This window comes from Rhea americana, unplaced genomic scaffold (assembly GCF_003343005.1).
Source record: "Rhea americana isolate MKP2758 unplaced genomic scaffold, rheAme1 scaffold_60, whole genome shotgun sequence".
Lineage (NCBI taxonomy): Eukaryota > Metazoa > Chordata > Aves > Rheiformes > Rheidae > Rhea > Rhea americana.
The window spans coordinates 4,969,180-4,988,827 of NW_028186757.1; the positions used below are offsets into that span (position 1 = coordinate 4,969,180).

The 19,648-nt window shown below is 35.3% G+C and overlaps 1 protein-coding gene across 1 annotated transcript in view; it reads right to left on the bottom strand.

Annotated features, from left to right (window-relative positions):
• GLRB (glycine receptor beta) overlaps positions 1 to 19,648 on the bottom strand; it is a 51,483-nt gene that overhangs the window by 15,677 nt on the left and 16,158 nt on the right. Inside the window, exons 4-7 of the mRNA XM_085319896.1 lie at positions 13,268 to 13,497; positions 10,305 to 10,387; positions 6,953 to 7,093; positions 3,387 to 3,539 (exon numbers count right to left, since the gene is read on the bottom strand). Of these exons, the coding sequence (XP_085176022.1) occupies positions 3,387 to 3,539; positions 6,953 to 7,093; positions 10,305 to 10,387; positions 13,268 to 13,497 (607 nt within the window). The remainder of the gene's footprint in view (positions 1 to 3,386; positions 3,540 to 6,952; positions 7,094 to 10,304; positions 10,388 to 13,267; positions 13,498 to 19,648) is intronic.

Below are 19,648 nucleotides of genomic sequence, written 5' to 3' on the forward strand. Positions count from 1 at the left end.
TTGCCAATCCTTCTTCATACCAAAGCTTTTACAACCATCTTTATAGTTTTCTTTTGAGACCTATTTTTGTTACAATTCTGTAAAATGAAATGACTAAAATTAAGAAAGAGTAGTGCGCAGGAGGGCATATCTGGCCTCACATCTAGTAGTCCTTTGAACATAAGGAATCCATAGACACAACTTCAAGGTCATAAAATATGGGGGGACTCTTTCCCCTTCACCCTCTCACTACACCTGTACTTGTATAAATGATTACAGATACAACAGCATCAAAATAATTTCATCATTAGCTTCTGTCTCCTATCATATATCTTCTTCACTTTTAATGGCTTCTTTGAAATGTCAACAAAAGCAATGACACATCCTCTCTTCCTCTGAGCTGTCAGCATTCATTTAGAACACAAGATTTTTTTTTCCAGGACATATTTTTAAGATTTCTCACATTAAAAAATCATCTTTCATCACTTTTCTATTTTACGTGCTTCTGCCATTCTTCAGCCTTATCTTATTTAGACTATCTTAAATACAATGTGGGCAATCTGCAAACATTCAGTTGTACTGAGATCCAACAAAGAACCTGGCATGCTTCTGAAGCCTTGGACGGGGTTATACCACTCCAGGCTTTCAGTTACTCAACTGTATCCCAAGCATGCTTTTATAGGAGGTAGAACATTATGTGTGGCTGCTTACACTCTGGAATACTGGTCCATTCTTTTGGGCAGCTGTGAATAGATGGGAGTCAGAAGTCCCTTAGATTCCTACAGCATGAGGGACAATCTTATTCCCCTTGGGGATCATACAGCAGCGAAGGAAAGAAAGGAATTTTTCTTAACAGACACACTTTCCACTCATAAAGAACTGGACAGTCCTCTGTAGGATTCACTAAAAGCTGCAACACAGCATTTAATTACAAAGAATCATTCAATGCTATTAGCCTTTATATTGCTTAGCCACAACTGTCAAGATAAAAGTCCTTTGTAGATCTTGCTACCACCAGATGATCTAACTGGATGAAATGTTATAAAGAGGACCCACAATTAATTTACCTCCTAGATGGACACAGTTTTTTTCTTCAAATGGTCGAACATCCCTTTTTTCAGAACAAAAATCAATATACAAAAACATATTCTGCTTACCAGTTTGCATACTATCTTGTATTCCTAAATCACATGGAAACTTCTGCAGTTCCTAGCCATGGGGATCAGTAGTCCACTATACTTAATTCCAAGGACAACTGCATTAAGATACTCAGAAGTAAATCAGAACTAGTTTCTTCTCTGATGAGATCTGTATCTAGATGTAGTGGCCATTAGTAACACTTCCTTTTATACACTTGACACAGAAATGTTAATCTTGTTAGATTTGAAGGTCAGTCTTCTTCAAGATGTAGCTAGAAGAGTTAGTTTGTTGCTGTCTTGCAAATAGGAGAAAGTCTTACTCTATCAGAGTATTACCAACTCTCACTACTGAATGTTGACTTGCGACTAAAGAATGGTCAGATTTACTGTTTGTTGCTTCTCTAGGGATTCAGGAAAAGTCACATAACCAGGCCAATAGTTAATACCTTTGAAAATGTATTAATTCAGAAATGCTGATAAATAAAACAACAAACGTAACAAATTTAAAAAAAGCATGTTTGTATAGCCACAAACACATCAATGTTACATAAATCAGCACTATGTCTCTTAAAAACATGACATATAATTAGTTAAACCTTTCTGGTCACCTATTTGATGTGCAGGATTATAGAATAAAGTATAAATTAAAGTATAAATACAGCTCAGAATTTGATCATATTGGAGCTCACTAAATGAAAAATATATCTGGTTCTTGTTTCTATCTTTTTAAGACATATTAAGATATATTGTTAAGACATATTTAAGACATATTGACATATTTTCCCCACACTAGAAATTATATTTGTTACTTGCTATCAAATTAATAAAGATTGTTACTCCTCCATAAATAACTATTAGTATTTTTAAAGAGTCAAGAAAAATAAGTATGATTTGTATTCTAAAATAGTCACACAGAAAAAATATTAAYAGAGTAAATATAATGAAATCATGTTTTATTTTAATTAGAGCAGGGCAGTCAGCTGTGCCTCAGAAACCAAAAGTTGCACTCCAGCCACAGTCTTTCAAATTTTGTTCTGCCCTTAATTTATTTTGACCATCATGGCATGACCTGACCTCATCCTGACCTGGATGACCTGAGAACCTGACAGGGGAGCAATGAAGCTCAGGTCTGGGGTGTGGGGGCACCTTCCCACCTAGAGCAACTTAGCAATGTTAAGCTTCCTACTCCAGCTTGCTGTAACACAAAGATTTCAGCTCCCCACTACTGCACAACTCTGCTGACCAGAGACAGAGATTGGTAAGGTGATACGGTTGGTCCTGAATCTGAGGGTCTCTAGTGCATACTGACACATGTTCAGGCACGTGAAGCTGCATAGGATTTAAGTTTGGGTTAGAGGTTTCCGAGGAAGGCAGGAGGCTGAAGGAATTCTGCACCCTGGGGGACCTGAAGACAGATGCATTCTACCTCCTGGGAACACGGAGAAAGGCAGGCTTGGAAGATAYGGGGTAAGAATGTGTGAAGGTGGGAGTGCAGCTGAAAAGAGGAGCACAAGGGAGGCTGTAACATGAGGAAGGAGAGTATAGGTCTTAGCTGGCATGGGGATTGGATTCCAAAGAGGAGAAATTTCAGGATGCAAGAGCCTGGCTCCACATTTCATTGAGCTCTTGGGGTCTGCAGATTTAGCCAGACCAGAGATGCAGTACAGATGTACTATCCGATTTGTCAAGATGATATTTTTCTGATTAACTTCACGTCCCACTATCTGATAATGAATGGAGGGCCTGCCTACTGTGTTTTGCTGAGTGGCATGAAAGCACAAGGCTAAAGTACACTCATGGGCTGAGTCCCTAATGAGAATAAAATCAATCAGGTAGAAAGGATGCTAATTCTMTTTCAAACATTACTCTGTTTTTATTAATCTTCAGACAAACTGCTACAGGAGGTAGCAATTTAGAGCCTTTATCACCATCCTGCTTTGTCACTACTTTTTAAAATGTTCCAATTCTTATAAACTGCATATTGCCTCAGTCTGCAGCATCAGCTGTAAATGGATAAGATCAGATTTGTCCAGATAGGGAAGAGCAGAGACAGTATGCCTATCACATAAGCACTGGAACCAATATCAAGCAAAGTCTCAATGTGGAGATGGATTTTACAGGACTAGAAATGAGGAGGTTTCAGTGAAAATGAAAAGTGGGTAATGGAAGTGAAGTTGCTTTCAGTGTTTAGTATCATGTTGTCAAAGCAACTGCTAATGGCTCAATGGCATTAAGTGGATTGCGACAGTATGTGTAAATGCAGGTTACCCAGTGGGACTCTTGCAGCACTTGCATCAGGATTGATCCAAAATGACAGCCAGGATAGAACAACAATTAGCAGTGTAGGAGCATAAACACCCATCATGTAAAATCCAACTTGTCTTCTTAAAGTGAAGATTACTTCTACACAAGTATAATAACCTTTAAAGAAATAAATGTATTAATGTTTAATGTGCTTTACAGTTCAACCTCTTCAGATTARTATCTTTTAGGCTTATTAAACCTAAGCGGAAACAGTAAAGGCTCAGTGATTTGATTTTCTTCAAAAAGACAAAGATTTAAATTTGGAGAAAGTGTTCAAAACACAGATCTATATAGCCTCCAACTGTGTTCAGACATGTGGGACTTTGTGTGCTCTAAGAGGCATGCTGCATTTTTCACAGGGGAGCAGTAACAGTCAGTTAAACAGAAAGTGAGACTGGTCTTGGTGCTTGCCTCAGGRCACAGTGCAGATACAGCCAGTGGGGTCTGGTAATCACCCCAGCTTAAGCTCATCTGAAAATCCTATTTAGCATTCATTTGTGGGAAAAAAATTAAAAAAAGATAGTGAGTTAGAAAGATTAGAATGGAAAGAGTTATCTGAATGTCACTCTAAAAGAGATCTCCCAGTGCTGAAAGTTGATACAGGTAGCTTCTGAAATTGGTAAGAACCTTTTTCCAAAGCAACAAACACTCTAAACATTGAAAACAAGGAACATATTGCTCAAAGTTTTTAAAATGAGGAGCCTAATCGTACAAACATTTCAGAATTCATCTGTTAGGATGAGTTGAACATAAAATAAAACTGCAAGTACTAGAGGTTTTGCTGGATATAACAAAAGAATCAGAAAACCTCATAACCAGAAAACAAATTTTGTTCTTATTTTCAATTGTTTAGTAGCACTTGGATTTTTATGCAAATATTAACATAATGGCATTGTAAAAAAACAACTTAAACTATTCTTTCACAAGAACAAGGCATTCCTAAATTACATTACAATAATACCCAAATTCAGTTTTAGTCTATCTCTGCAAATAAACAAAGCTGGTGCAAAGCTAATACCAAATATGGCAAAAGTATATCTATTTATCTTCTACTATTTCATCAAGTGTACTAGAATGATTAAAACTTAAAAGTGCTGTTCGACCATAAAATAATCAAAAYAATAAAGCATAAGGAAAAATTTCCTTGCTGAGTGGAAGACACTATAGGGTATTTTATAGTTTATTCCACCTTCTTTGATGATCAACTATCTGAGGAATTATCCCTGTATAATTTGTGAATATTTTTCAAATGATTTTAGGTTTCATTTTCATAGAAGTATTACCTTTAAAATGATCATTTGTTTGCTTTATGCCAGAAATACATTCTGTATGGCTTTGTATCATGTTTATCAGGCAGAGAATAATATCTGTTGTCCTTTCCATTCAGCTTTTGAGGACCTATTTGGATCTGCCATGTATTTTGACAAAAGTAGGCAATTTGCAAATTTAAACATTGAATCGATTGCCACAAAAAAGTCACCCCAAATTTACTGACCTTCTTTCAATTTAAACAGGTATATTTCAACACCAGTTGACATAACCAGATGGAAAAGATCCAGTTCTTTGCAACTGGCAAGAATCTCCTGCATAAGCCATAATTTTGAAAACTTGTGTGTACATACAACACCGCCTCTTGATTACCCTATRCAATCCTTAACTGAATTTGTTTTAATTATATGTGCAAAATCTGCTTCCTGAAATTCCTCCAAAATAAAAATTTAATGTAAATCAAACAACTACTGATTCCTGGAAACAGCCTATAAAAATACTTCAGAGTACTGAAACATTCCATTCACATTAATTCCAAGTTTTGATGATAAGATTAACATGGAAGATGTTCATTTTTAAACAAAAATGATTAGCAAAAATTATGAAAACTTTTAAGAACTCCATTGTCATTCCACCCATATAATGGTTTTCTAAGGTCCTTTCTTTAATGATCAAATCATACAAAAAAAAAAAGTGACCACTTTGCTGAGCACTTTTGCACAGTAAATAATTTTAATTTGTGGTCACAAGGTGGTATTTTTTCTTTTGAGTTTAATGCTAAAGCGCACAATGGTTAATTCTTAGATTTTTCTCTGAAGCCCTATAGATACTTAAAACCATCCTTAAGTTTTTTAGATCTTTAACTTTTGACTTAGGGAAAAATGCAAAATGAACATGTTAACTCTAAAGACAAAATCACGGGTACGAGCTAAYGTTTTGTCATTTGTATACTCTTTTTCCCTCAAATTAAATGTAAGTCTCTCTGTAGTAGCTCAAATTTTCCCATTTTGTATGAATTTGTTTGAGAATTGCACACTCAATCCATTTAATTATTCACTACTTTATAGCCTAATTGTTAATTTTTGTCAGTAAGTTCTTTGTTTAAYTGAGAATAAAATATTCTCACTGCTAAATAAATTTCCGTCTTATCCAGCTTTAGATTTGAACACAATCACTGCYGGTTGTTTGTTGTGTTTCACCAATATATAATTTTCCTGAGGAGTGGTAAATTTCATATTACCTACAAATGGTAAATCACCTGATATTGAATTACTTAGATAATAGTCTAAGAACTCAGACCTTTTACAGCTAAAAAATTAACAAAGTTTCAGTTTCCATTGCCTTTTTCAAGTTAAATTCTTTAACTCTGAGTTCTATTAGTTACATAAGATTTCTTAAAACTGAGGATCTAGCTCAAGAACAAGTGCAAGTAATAGACTGCAGACTTCAGCTGAACAGTCACTAAGAAACTTGCAAAAGATCCTCAGAAGCTTCAGCCCCTCAGCCATCTTCCTTGAGTTTTTAATGGGAGATTTATACATATTATGCAAAAGTACYGACTAAATACGTTCTGTTAAGTCCTGTTGTTAAGGAAAAGCTTGTGGTTTCCACAGTATGTGAGCAGTTTAAATATAATTATCGGCAGGAGTCAATCAAAAAGATAAAACATTAGAAGCTGGAGTACAGAAACCAGTGTATGACTTAGTGCCTATGCTCAGGAAGTAATCATGAGATTGAATAAATAAAGAGCCAGGGACTGTAAACAGTTTTCTATAATGACATACTTTCAAGAGCACTTAGAGRAAGGAAGAACCCGGAGCAAGAAGCATTTGAAGTTACACTCCAATACTATCCRCTTCTGGAATAAAAGTTGAACCAGAAAATCAAAATTATCCTACTCTGTTGTAACTGACATAATTCTACACAAATGGCCTATTATAAAAGTCAGACATTTCATGCATAAAAATGTACTAGGACAACAGAAACAAAATAATGACAGAGGATCAGAAGACATGTAAGCAAAAACTAAGAAAAATATTTATTCTAATCTCTAACCYAGATGTCTCTGTATTTGAATGAGTTTGTGGTTACTAGATACGATTGCTACTATGTTACTAGTGATATGAATTACTGGTTACTTAAAAATAATTTATTTCCTCTCATGAAATAAAAGCCATGAACCGGAGCATTAATTATTAACCATAAACARTAATTGAAGGAAGCTTTAAGTTTTAAACAAAAATATTGCTTATATTACCTACCTGTGCCTTTATAATATTTCGTACAATTACCATATTCAATATCCTCTTTTTTAATGTCAAACTGAGGCAGAGCAATTTTCTCTAGCTGCACAGGATCTCCAGATTGCCAGATAAAACGTAAGTCATCAGTTGTGTAACCAACTGCAAGAAAAAGYAATATTAATCATTTAAAGAACCATCTTAGTAAAAGTAAACTCAGCAAGAAAATCTAGTATATACATACTGAATTCCTTCCACTTTTTTCACTGTTCCCCATTGAAATAAATATAAAAATGAAATAATTCACAAATTAATTTTTATGTAGGTTTAAAATTAGTACTTAGTGGAGCATTACATTATCAGCAACATTACACTGATGATGAAGCATTTGCTTCAGTGTTCATTGTTTAAACAAAGAAAGCAAAAGCTCTMTTGAATTTTCAATTTTATTGAAGTATTATTTTGTCTCCTCTCCATACTATCCTTTCAATTTCTCTTCAGATCATACTGTAAACCTCCTTTCTTTCGTTATCTTGGTGAGATAAGTGCTTTGGGGGTTGTAGGGAAGTAAAAGGAGGATTTTACTTTGCTAACTGAGTGTCAGTGTACCTAAATGTTATAGGAACATGGGAAATATAGATTTTTTTTCATAGTAAAAGAAAGACCAGCGGAAGAGAAACTTTGGAGTTAGTTCCTATAATGATGCCACAGAATGGCTACAGAATGGACATAACTTTCATCTTAAACAGCTGCTAACCAGTAATGTGAAGAGTAAATAAAGAGTTTGGTAAGTGAAGACTTCTAGTGCCTTTGAATATTGTGAAATGATAAAACCATACTATGATTAATAGACTGGCAAAGAGGTATGTTCTGACTTCAAAGGGCAGTAATTTCTTTAATGCTACTGTTTATTATTGATATGTTTAAGTGCCTTCTGCTCATTATTATCTGATTCTTCAGGTATCAGCCAGAAAGAAGGTCATAGCAAATGTAAATTGCTAAGAAAAGAAACAACCAAATATCTTGATCCTGCAAAATCCAGAAAGCCCCAAACTTCCACTGAATTCAATTCAGGCTATGAAAGCATTTCTGATACTTCAAATTAAGTAGGAACCATCTGACTCTGAAATGAGAGAAAGAATTCGCAAAATTTTTCCAGAGAACTGGAGGAATGGAGTTTCACTCTGTCCTTCCATGCTGTACTCTTCTTTTTCCTCTTTTGTAGAAAGGAGGTTTACCTGTTGTTTTTATACCAGATGAGCACTCCTCCCATTTTTTTGGAAATGCTGAAATCCTGCAAGTCATCATTATTGTTAAAATATTACCTGTCTTGATTTTTATGATGAAAAGTAAAGCCAAAAGAGTTTGACAAAATGTTTGGAATGACATAAGATGACATCCATTTAGCCTTTGAAGATATCAAGGATCTAAAGATTTCTGCTCATTTAGCAGAAATCTTTACTATAATCCTGCATTTACTAATAATTCCTCTTCTGCTCCAAAGACGTAGTAGGTATTTGTTGAAGTAAAGATTTTTGGAGGGATTCCTGTTTTATGGATAGCATGCACTGAATTAATGTACTGCTGTTAGATATCTGTCATATTGGCATCTCAAAGTACAATTTTGGAAGGCATGTTTAGTTGTTCTTGCGCACACCATAACTTAGCATGACAGTATAAATAAGCAGAACTATTTATAATGTCAATAATATTTTTCTCAGTACTTTGTGATATGTGTGTAAGTATATGAAACTAAAATAATATTGTAAATACACAGTTCGGAAAATGTACTCAGAAACTTCCTGTCAAAGATGTAAGAATATATGTACTACTTAATTAAAAAAAAAAACACATTAAGTTAATCCATTAATACAGTTCTTCAATAATTGTAATATAGCTGGTGGCCTACCAACCAGAAAGAAAAAAATTCAGTAGAATAAAACTGCTAATGGCTAAGAGGGAAAGCAAGCCAAATCCACAAACTGCAGAGGCAGACTGGAGTCATGGAGGCCATGAGTACAATTCTTTCTTTTGATAATTGAATAAAAGGATACAAGGAAGTTTAATGCACACTATTACTCCAAAGGGGCAGATAATCCATTCCTCCTCCTGAATTTGAATAAGCACTTAGCATGAAGAAAGAAAATAAGCTTATATAAATGAAGTATTGAGAATTTTTTCATGAACAGTTCTTCCTTGAAAAAATACACCTCACCATGCTTGTAAAGCAACCCATACTGAGAAAGCTCTAACAAACTTCCATTAATACCACTATTGGATTCCAGTTTAACCACAAATTGTTTTGAATTTTTCATAAGAGTTTACTTTAGCTGATGTATGTACACATTAGTGATGGGCAAAACTTCAGTACTATGGATGTATTACAATTCCAAAGGTAAATGCTACTAATCAAAAACCAAATTGTAAAGCTCTGATATCATTCCTCCCTGTCCCCACTGTGATGCCCTGCTCAGCTTTGATTAGCCTTGCTGTTCCTTTGCTTGTGTCTTCCCTTCCCCATTTTCATCCTCTTCACAGATCTGCTGTGGTAACAACTGAACGAAGTTTTTGTATTCATAGCAAAAACAGGCTGGAGGCAAGCTAACTTTCCTCTCTCTGGTTTACACAGCTAAACAGAATTGTCATCAAAGTGGGATCAACAGGAATCTGAGCATTGGGGAAAGACTGCCTTGGAGCAGCGACTCTTGTGCTTCAGAGCATGGGAAGAAGATGGGTTTCACAAACACTTCGGCTGCAAGTTCCAGCATGGCATGGAGTCCTTCAGCAATGAGTTCTGGCCGCCCCTTCATAAGATTAATTCACTTAGAGCCAAGGATTAGTAAGGGAGAGATGCCTTCCTACATCCACAATACGTCTTGAAATCACTTTCAGAAGGTTTCATAGTGCATTCGTTCTGTATATTGGCATAAGATACCTTTCCTTTGGTATCACAAGAGATTCAAATAATGCTGCCATCAGCAATGCAATGGGATAAATTGGACCGCAATGATCACGTTCCAAAGAAACACAGATCATGGAGGTTAAAACTATCATTGGTTCCTTTTTTTTCGAAAAAGAATCTTCCTATTATAAAGTGTCTTCATTTTACTAAGTTTATCAATTATTATTTAGTTTATAAATACTAATCCATTGCTACTATGTTTGATAGCAAAAGATAAACATTGAGTGCATGGTTCAATAACCGTAAGAAACATTTTTGATAGGTAAATGTATATTGGTCAGAATCAGTGAATGTTAATTTCAAGATTTGTTACAAAATGTTGGCACAAGCAATACAGAACTGATCATTTTGATTTGATTCTCTGGCTTGTCTAGAAGGCAACTGTTCTTATGCACAGACTGATTTACATACAGCTTTCCAGTTGCATCTTGCAGCGCTGTGTATCCATAGGAAACAAGGTCAAATCCAAAGGGCACGACAGAGTAATAGATAATCTGAAAATACAAAAATGGCATTTAGAAACAATGTGAACTGCCTTGTAAGTAATAAAGCGCAATAAGAGAAAAATCATAGGTATTTGATTTTCAGCTTCTAAAATAGCAGAAAAATATAACAAAAAATACAGTAAGTAACAGTACAAAAWTTAGGTATCTCTAATAATCTCTAATAAAATTTTATGTGCAATTGTAAACATATAGTATTTCATAAATTAGAGAACTAAAATAGATAACAAAATGCACATAAGTCATAAGAATAACCAAACCAAAGCCCTACACAGAATCCAATCCTGTCAGCAGTGGGAGCCAATGGCAGACCTCTGAAGAAGAATGTAAGACTACAGCAATCAGGAAATGATATTTCACTGGATATCCTACAGGCTCCTAGAAGAGGCACTTGAAGGACTTTTTAAGCCAGAAGTGATGTTTTAGTATTTAAGAGATCTGAAGAAATTTTTTCCTCCAAGAATTGTCCGTTTGCTTTCTGAAATCCGTGTAAACTTCTAGCATACACAATGTCCTGCAGCAAGAACAGCCATAGCTAAACTACACACATGCTAACTGTCTCCTTTTATTTCTCCTGACCCTATCTCATAGTTCATATACAGGAAAAGAAAGTGAATAACCAGTGTCCATCTATTCTCTCTGTGCCATTCATGATTAAGAGCCCTCCATGCCACCACCTCACATCTTGTTTTTGCCAGCATGAAAAGTCCTACTTTACTTAGCCCCCCCCCCTTTTTTTTTAATAAAGGATGCTGTTTCATACCTTTTATCCTTGTCTCCCTTGTAGCAGGAAGACTAGAGCTGCATCTAGTATTCAAAATGTGAGGCTACCATGAATTTAACGGGTAGCTTGCTAATCTTTTTATTCCCTACTCCGTAACATTCAATTCACTTTCTTAGCTACTACTGAACAGTTAGCTGACATTTTCAGAGAACTAGCCACTATCACCCAAAGGTGATGGGTGGTAATGATCTCCTCAGACTTCATCCTATGAAGTTAGAATATTTTTTTTCCTACATACATCATTTTGCAGTTATTCACATTGAATTTCATCTCTTACTTGATTGCCTAGTTTTTATATTTCTTTTTGTAATTTTCACTGTTGTCCCTAATCTTTACYACCTCGAGTATCTTAGTATCACCAAAAACCCTGCCAAATCACAATTCATCCCCTTTTCCAGATGATTCATGTTGAACAGCATAGGCCACAGGGCAGATTCCTGTGGGACTCCACTGCTCACTTCCTTCACATGAACATTGACTGTTCATTCCTACATTCAGTTTCCTATTTCTTAACCAACCATTTATCCAGGCAAAGACTTACATATGTATGAGTTTTGTCATTCATATATTTTGATACCTGGAGATTAATTCAATAATATGTGATATTTCATTGTAAATTTAAAATATAAGGCACAGTGATATATATTTTAAGTAACAAAATCTTAGGAACATGTCTCCAAACTACAGCAGCTCAAAAATTCATCTTAACTTTATATGTATCATTTATGAACATACTGTATTACTAATATTAGCAGAATATTTACAAAGGAAGACATTAACTTCAGACTATACTGAGTTTGGTTTTGTTATATGGAAGTTTTTAGAAAAATATTTTCCCACTATAGAAGTTTCTATTAACTGAATAGTCACTATTCACTGGCTGAAATTCTTCACTGAAATAAGCTGATTTATAAATAACTCCGATCTGGAAAAATATCTGAAAAAAGTTTCAATGTTTCCTTTAAATTTTGATATTTTAAAGAAGTTCCTTTTATAGATAGAAGCAGTTTTCTATTTTGATATATTAATTCCTACAGATTTCAAAAACTTTTACCAAAACAAATGAAATCAAAACCAAGACCTTCATAGAGAGCCAAATGAAATGTTTTGATTATCCAATTCATTTTTTTCTGATTACTAGTTTGCAAAAGCCTTGAGATAGAGATTTATCATCCTGATTTCGAATGAAAAAAAAAAAACCCTCTCATCTTTCTTTTCTAGCCACTTGCACTCTAGGAATAAAAAGCTACCATCATTTCAGAAGTGATCCCCTCTTAATAGCAAGAAAGTTGCAGTAAATTTTGGTAACTATTTTTGCTATATAAGAGCATTATGATCCAATTCACTCTGGAAAAAAAATCACTCACTGAATCCACTCTCTACAAATCCTTGTGTCTGTAAATACTCTTTTCATATGACATTCTTTCCAACCAATGCACTGTTTCAGTGAAATGCTTTTTTTTTAATGGTATACTGTATACCTTTGATAAACCAAGCCAAATCACAAAATAGAATCCACTAATTGCAACAAAATTAAACAATATTTTGGGGTCCTCTGAAAAAACTCTCTATTCAGTAAGGCACGGATCCTAATCAGGATTATGCTCTACTAGTTTTACAAAGCAATTATATTCACCATTTTTGCAATTTCTGCCTTTCACTGTTTTATTAGTAACATCATCATTTTCTTTAACTTATGTAGAAATTCAAGTGGTGTGAAAGTTACATTGCTTTGCTAAAGGCTTTTACTTCAGATATCCATTTTATTATGCTTCTAGGAATCTAGACAATAATCAGAAGGATTTAAATGCTATTTCTCACAATATTACTTTACTTAATGTGGTATCTTAATATGACATACAAATGTACACTTCAAACTTCTAGTACTTGCTGAGTGAGATATGCTTTAAAACATTTTCTTCTGATTTATTTACATGCATATTATTTAGTGTAATATTGTTTATAAATTGTCATATAAATAAAAATATTAATCAAAAACCCTGCTAAGTCTAACACAGCACATAATTCTATCAATGCATTTACCGACTTTAAAATAAGATAAGGGTGGAAATACATCAATAAAATACCTCATGCTGACTAGGACATCTCCATCTCGAAATATAAAAAGAAGAATATTTTCTTGAGTGACATCATGGAAGTTAGCATTTTTTTCATTTGCAAAGAACAAGTCTGGTTTCCAAAGACATTTAAACATTGTTGGGTCCACTGTCAGTGTATCTGAACCCCTCCAATCATTGGGCAGTTTGAGTCTGGGGTCATTCCACTTCTGTCTTAGAAAGATGTTGACTCTATAATCCTGATGGGAAGAATAGATAAATATTAGACTAGCCAAAAGTCTAGCGAACACACATGGAAGAAGAGCACAATTCTGTGAGAATCTAAAGAGAAAACACAATTTATGTTATGATTTTTCTATCAAAAAGACAGTAGTCACTCCTCAAATGACATGAATACGTGTTGACTTTAATAGAATTTACTACATGTAGGTAGATTATGTCACTCTTGTGTTTTGAATATGGTCCAATCAAAAAATGACCAAATTCTACCCCCAGTAGATACCTGATAGTAGCCATGTTATAGAGGTATAAAGAAGAGCAGGGAGCAAGGCAGAGGGAGGCTGTAAAGCAGTACTAATGCAATACAGGCAGCAGGCAGGATATCACTTCTATCAGGACACCCTGTAAGTGTAAATGCCAATTTACTCTCCAGGTGGTTAAGTAGCACACTAATAGCAAAATATCAAACTATAGAAGCAGAAAACAGCCCAGATAGATAGCAGACTTTAAATTACATACCCAGAAAACAGCTTTGGGACACATAACAGTGATTGGGGGACACTTTGATAGTTGAGGGTTACTGATGACAGCTTGCAACGTAAGTAATGAGGTAGCATATATGAAAGTAGACACAGAACTGGTCTCAAAGAGACAAAATCAGACTTTAGAGAGAGGAAACTTTATCTGAATTCAGCTGGAGTTTTGCTCAAGCATGGACAGTGGGAGGGCCACGCTCAACCAGAACCAAATTACGCCTTTGGGAAAACTGCTTTGAGCAGCAAGTGCCTCAGGGCAAAACAATACCCACATGCATTCTGTCCTTAGTGAAAACTGTGTGCATCCAAAGGAAAAATCTGACCCAGTATGTCAGTTATGATTTTTCAGTCTTATCTTTAAGTCTTTTTGCTTATTCCATTTATATTGAAGCCAATGTCTCTTGTTATATATATACGTAAGCTAGGCAGATCACATACAGAAAAATAATAAAGATACTGTTAAAATAAAAAAACCAAAAAAGAAAATTCCAGATTTAAGATAGAAGTTMTCTCTCACCTTCCTAGTTGTCTTTTATGGTATGTGGAGTTTTTTTATAATTGTCTGTTAGGCACAAAGCATCCTAGCATACCAGCCATGCCTTTTACAGCACCACAAAAAACTAATTAGTGTTTCATAATAATAACAAAATGCCAGGAATTAACGATCTGTGAGTGAAGGTTCTTGATATATTTTTTATTTGTGAATGTATTCAATATAACAGTTTAATTTTATAAAGGATGTGTATTGTACAAATTAATGTCATCTTATTGCACATTTTTCTGCTGAAAATGGAACTTCCACTGTAAGTATTCTTCTAATTGCTGTATTTATTAAAATATATATATTTCCAGTCCAAAGCAAGTGCCATGTTGAGCTACTCATGCTAACTCCAACAGGAAGGAGTTCACTTAGTGTTAGCACCTCATGGAGATTAATTTACTCTTTTGATTTACACTGTTAATTAAACACAGTGTCCACGTTCTCATGTCCAGCTATATCAGCACAGGTACTTCTGTACTACACTGCACTGTGCAATGTAGCCATTTTCCCCACTGCATTTTAAAAAAGCATCAAAATTATCCAGAAAGAACTGAAGCAGTATTTATTAATATGTGTAGTTCTGAGGGAAGTGTGACTTTTTGACAGTCCATTTTGGAAAAAATATACAGAATCTGATTTTTGTTTATATGATGACCTAAGCTATTCTGTAAGAGTAAAGAAGCAGTATAAAATAATAATTAATATAAAGTGACTTTATATTGGAAGGCTTTTATAAAGAAGCTTCAGAATATGAGGGAATTCAGGTCATTATCTCAGAATGGATCTTTTCAATTATATATATTACTGAATACTTACTTTCTATTGCTGAAATTCCCATTCTCTATGGACTTGTCTCAGCGAAAATTATAATTTTAAATTATRTGAGATAAATACTCAATGTATTTATACATTGTTCGTGCTCACAAGCATTCAACTATTCATTACACTAAAATTAATCTCACTATAAACAATTGCATTACTCTAATTTTAACAAAATAAAATGCCTTCTCAAAGCCACAGGCAAAAAATAAGCGGTATGCAACATTTGCCTTCAGCTTACCCATTCAGAAAATGTTTAAATCATTGAAAAGCAGAATGTACAGCCAAAATAAGAAYTGGGAATAAGATCAGATGGGCACAACTTTATTTCCTCCCTTGCTTTATTACAAACTCAGTTCTTAAATATACCAAACAATGGGATGGCAGTGAGATTTTAAGAACTTTATCTGGCTTCTATTTAAGTGTATGGAAGAAAAATCCCATTAATTTAAAATAGGTAGGTTCAGATCTACCTAAATGACTAGGAACTATTGATTTGGTGAGGGAGGCCACCACTATTTGAGACAGTATAGAAAATGGCAAAGGAAACAAAGACGTAATGATACAAAACTGCAGCTAGCCTAAACAATTAAGTACAGAGGGGCTTCTTTTAGTGGAGTATAAAATATCGCAGCATCTGGCAACAGTATAGGCCATGATCCCCCAGCATTTCTGCTATAAACCTATTTTGAGAGAAGTTTGCAACCAGTTATCTCAAATTTGGGCAATGAAATTTAAGATTCAGGACATGTACTGTAATTAGGCCCAGTGCGGATGAAGAAGTGGTCTCTATGAGACAATGCACATTGTCTTCCTCCTACACATTTTATAAACATTCTTTGAATGAGCATTATTTTCTAATAAAAGGACAGTCAAATAATTATTAAAAAGCCTAAAACTAGGGGGAGAAGTGTTGTTCATCAGCACTGGAGCTGATGGAGCATTGGAGGAACCAGTAAGTAAAAAGAATCACAGAAGTATTCATTCCACGGGGCTTTGTTTTTCAACAAAACTCCAACAGAGTAAGTGGTCTTCAGGCAAGTTGAAAGGGGAGGTATGCTAGGGAACACTTGAAACGCAATCTGCTAAACAGCAGGCACGTGGCCAGAAAAATTCCTCAGGCCAGAAATGAGTATAGCCACTACTTTTCTCCCTGCAAACAGAAGCACATTGTATATCATGAAAGGCCAGTTCCTACAAAAACTATGATGATACCAAAAATGGAATGGTAATAGTATCGTCTTTTAGTCAATTAGAAAAGGACATTTTTAAGATTAAAAGAAGAAAACTGAATTTTACTTTGAATATATGAATATTAAAAAGACTTTTTGTGCAAAGCTTTAGAGGTAAATGAGGAAGCGGTGTTTTGCCATTTGAGTCAGTAAGATTACACTGTGACTACAAACCTTGAATATCGTCTCTGCAGACACAGTGTCAGATCATTATCCTAAGCAAGCAGGCCAATGAGCTAGCAGGAAATAAGTTACACGAGTTCAGAGAAAAGGAGCTTATTGGAAGGTAGTACCTGTGGTATAAGTTTTCCTCAGTTTTATCTGTACAAATTTTTATTCACTCTGTAGTTAACTGATTTTTTGTTTAGCTTTTCCAGATAATTTGTCCAGTATATGTGTGAAAATGTGACAGTTCTCACAAGTACTCAAGAACATACCACAAATTCCACATTTTCTAAAAACATAGCAAACATGTTTGCCCTTCAATTTCTTCAGAAACTTTGATTAAAGCAATTTAGGCTTCCAGGCACAAGAAGCAAGCCATGCCTCCACCAAACTTGCTTCAAACCTGTCTGTCTTCTATACTGAAATCCTCTTTTCTCTTACAGTTAGGTAGACTCTCCCTCAGTGGGATGCAATCTCCACTCTTGTGGATGATGAGGCAATTGCATAGCTATGAACACAACTGCCACGGGATCAGAAGCAAAAGATTATTTGATCTTCACTAGAGAAGGAGCAGAACAGAGAACAGGATATTAAGATGCAATAGCATTTCCTCTGTCCTTGGCCAGGCAGGGTCTGCAGCAGAGATCAGATCCCCATCAATAGGGTATATTTGTCTGAACAGACAGACTCTGTGTCTTTCTGATACTGATAAATCAATCTTATCTGCAATCAAACACCAGCTCCAGTGGGGACAGGCTTCCAGAGTCCCGCAAAACATTTGCCTGCCTGCCTTGCTTTCAGTCTAGCAACAATTTTCTTCTTTGTTCTAACCCTGAATGAGTAGTGTGCCTTCCTCAATAACCCCCTCAGTCTGCTGCTCCGTCTCTGGTTTGACATTTTGGCTCCCTGCTTTAACCCCATGAAGTTTTGAATTGAAACAGACTGTGCAACCTGTTCAAACACAGAATCTTTAGTAGTATGAGCCATTCTAGATGCTTCTGAGAACTCCTACACTCAAACCCAGGTGATGAAAGAGATTATTATATTATTATATGAGGTGAAGCAGGGAAATATATAGTCCAAAAAACACACCAGTGCTTTTGCCAAAGACCAGCTGCATCAAATTGTTCTTCAACAGATTTTCTCGTAAGAGCTCTAAAGAGCTCCAGTCTGGAACTACTGCAGATGCTTTTAAGATTTGCTAATACACGCTAGCTATGAATCAACCTTTTGCGAGATTTCTGGCCTGGCTAAGGTTGATGCAAAGATGGTATAAATGGTTAACTTCCTTTGCAGGTTCACCTTTGCCTGCTAAATTCTATAGGATTCCTAAAATATGTGAAGAACGATCAGAAACAGCCACCGTGATGCTGAACCAAGTAAACTGTGAGATTCAGTTGACTAGTTAGATATACCAGACATTAATATCCTGCTAAGAGTTGACTATTTCGGAGAGTGGTCTTTGAGGGTGGGGTCCAGGACATCTTAGATCTTGATGAAGATATTTCTTTTTGCACCTCTCCTAATATTCTCCTGAACAACAAAAAAAGGAAATCTGTGCGCCTAGTGGCTTTTTCCTACCGGCCCTCCACCCATTAATCTGCTCAGCCTTCCATGACCTGACTTTCAACTACCTGGCACTCACAGAAAAAATGTAATAGCTATTATTTTTTCTTATCCTTCTATCACCCAAAAGAAGAATCTTGACATGTGACAGGGCATGTTTTTAATATAGCCAAACAGGATGCTTTACCTCCACATGTCTACTTAAATGCTAGATTTTGCAAAACCCTACAAATGTAAGTAATTCAGTCAGGCTACAGAGGTTACAACAGAGCCAAGAATCACAAGGATACATCATCCACTGAATACCTAGAAAAGTATTATTGCATACTTTTTGGTATCAGTAACCATATCACTCCAACCAGTTTAGTAGCTTCTGATAATTTTAGAGATACAGTCAAGAAATCAATATTCCTCACAAATCAAAATCAGTGCTTGACACAGTAGAGATAGACAGTTACTCTCTTCCCTAACTCTGAGGAACCTTCCTCAGCAAGCTTGTTATTGTGTGCAAAGGTCTCTCCTTTCTGAATCCAGGAAGTAAACAAACTTTCTTGATCTTACGTGATCCCATTAATCCTTCTATAACCCTGTAATAAATTCCTTCCCAGAGTTGGTGCCTCAGAAATCCAGCAAACAATTTTCCTGTGATGCTGGAGGAACAAGGTGTTTCCTAGAGTAAGAGACTTGCTTCTACTGTTCAGTGCCTTATCTAGATCATTCCAAGAAAAGGGCCAGACTATCCCCTAGAGAGCAGCAATTCTTGTATGTCCATTGGACCATGTGCCACTGGACCAGAAAGGGTTTCCCAAGTGATATAAGTAAGATAAAACATGACTAATTCTCTTCTCAATGCTTCATGTGATATCTGAAGGGAATCAAAGTGTAATCCAAACTTCACATATATTGCTTATATATGCTTATATGCTTATTGCTTATATATGCTTATATTGCTTATATATCACAGTGATGGGCTGGACATAGAAATCTAAAAAAAAAAGGATAAATTAAAGTGACAAAGGTACCTGAATTTCTGAAATATGAAAGAGATTATGACTTATTTTACAGAACATCTCCGTAAATTTGTAGGTGACTAGAACATGAATTCACAGATAGCCTTACACGCACTGCTAAGTATGCAGAGAGCATACTTTTTTTTTTTGGAGGCAAACCYGTAACATTCATGTTTTGTTACTTTTGGATTTGGGCGAATTGTAAAAAAGCCTCTGTAAAAGTCACTTGTTAAAGCATGCAATAAATTTCAGAAACTTGAAAGGGCCATCTGGCCTAATATACCTCCCATATTGGACACTTA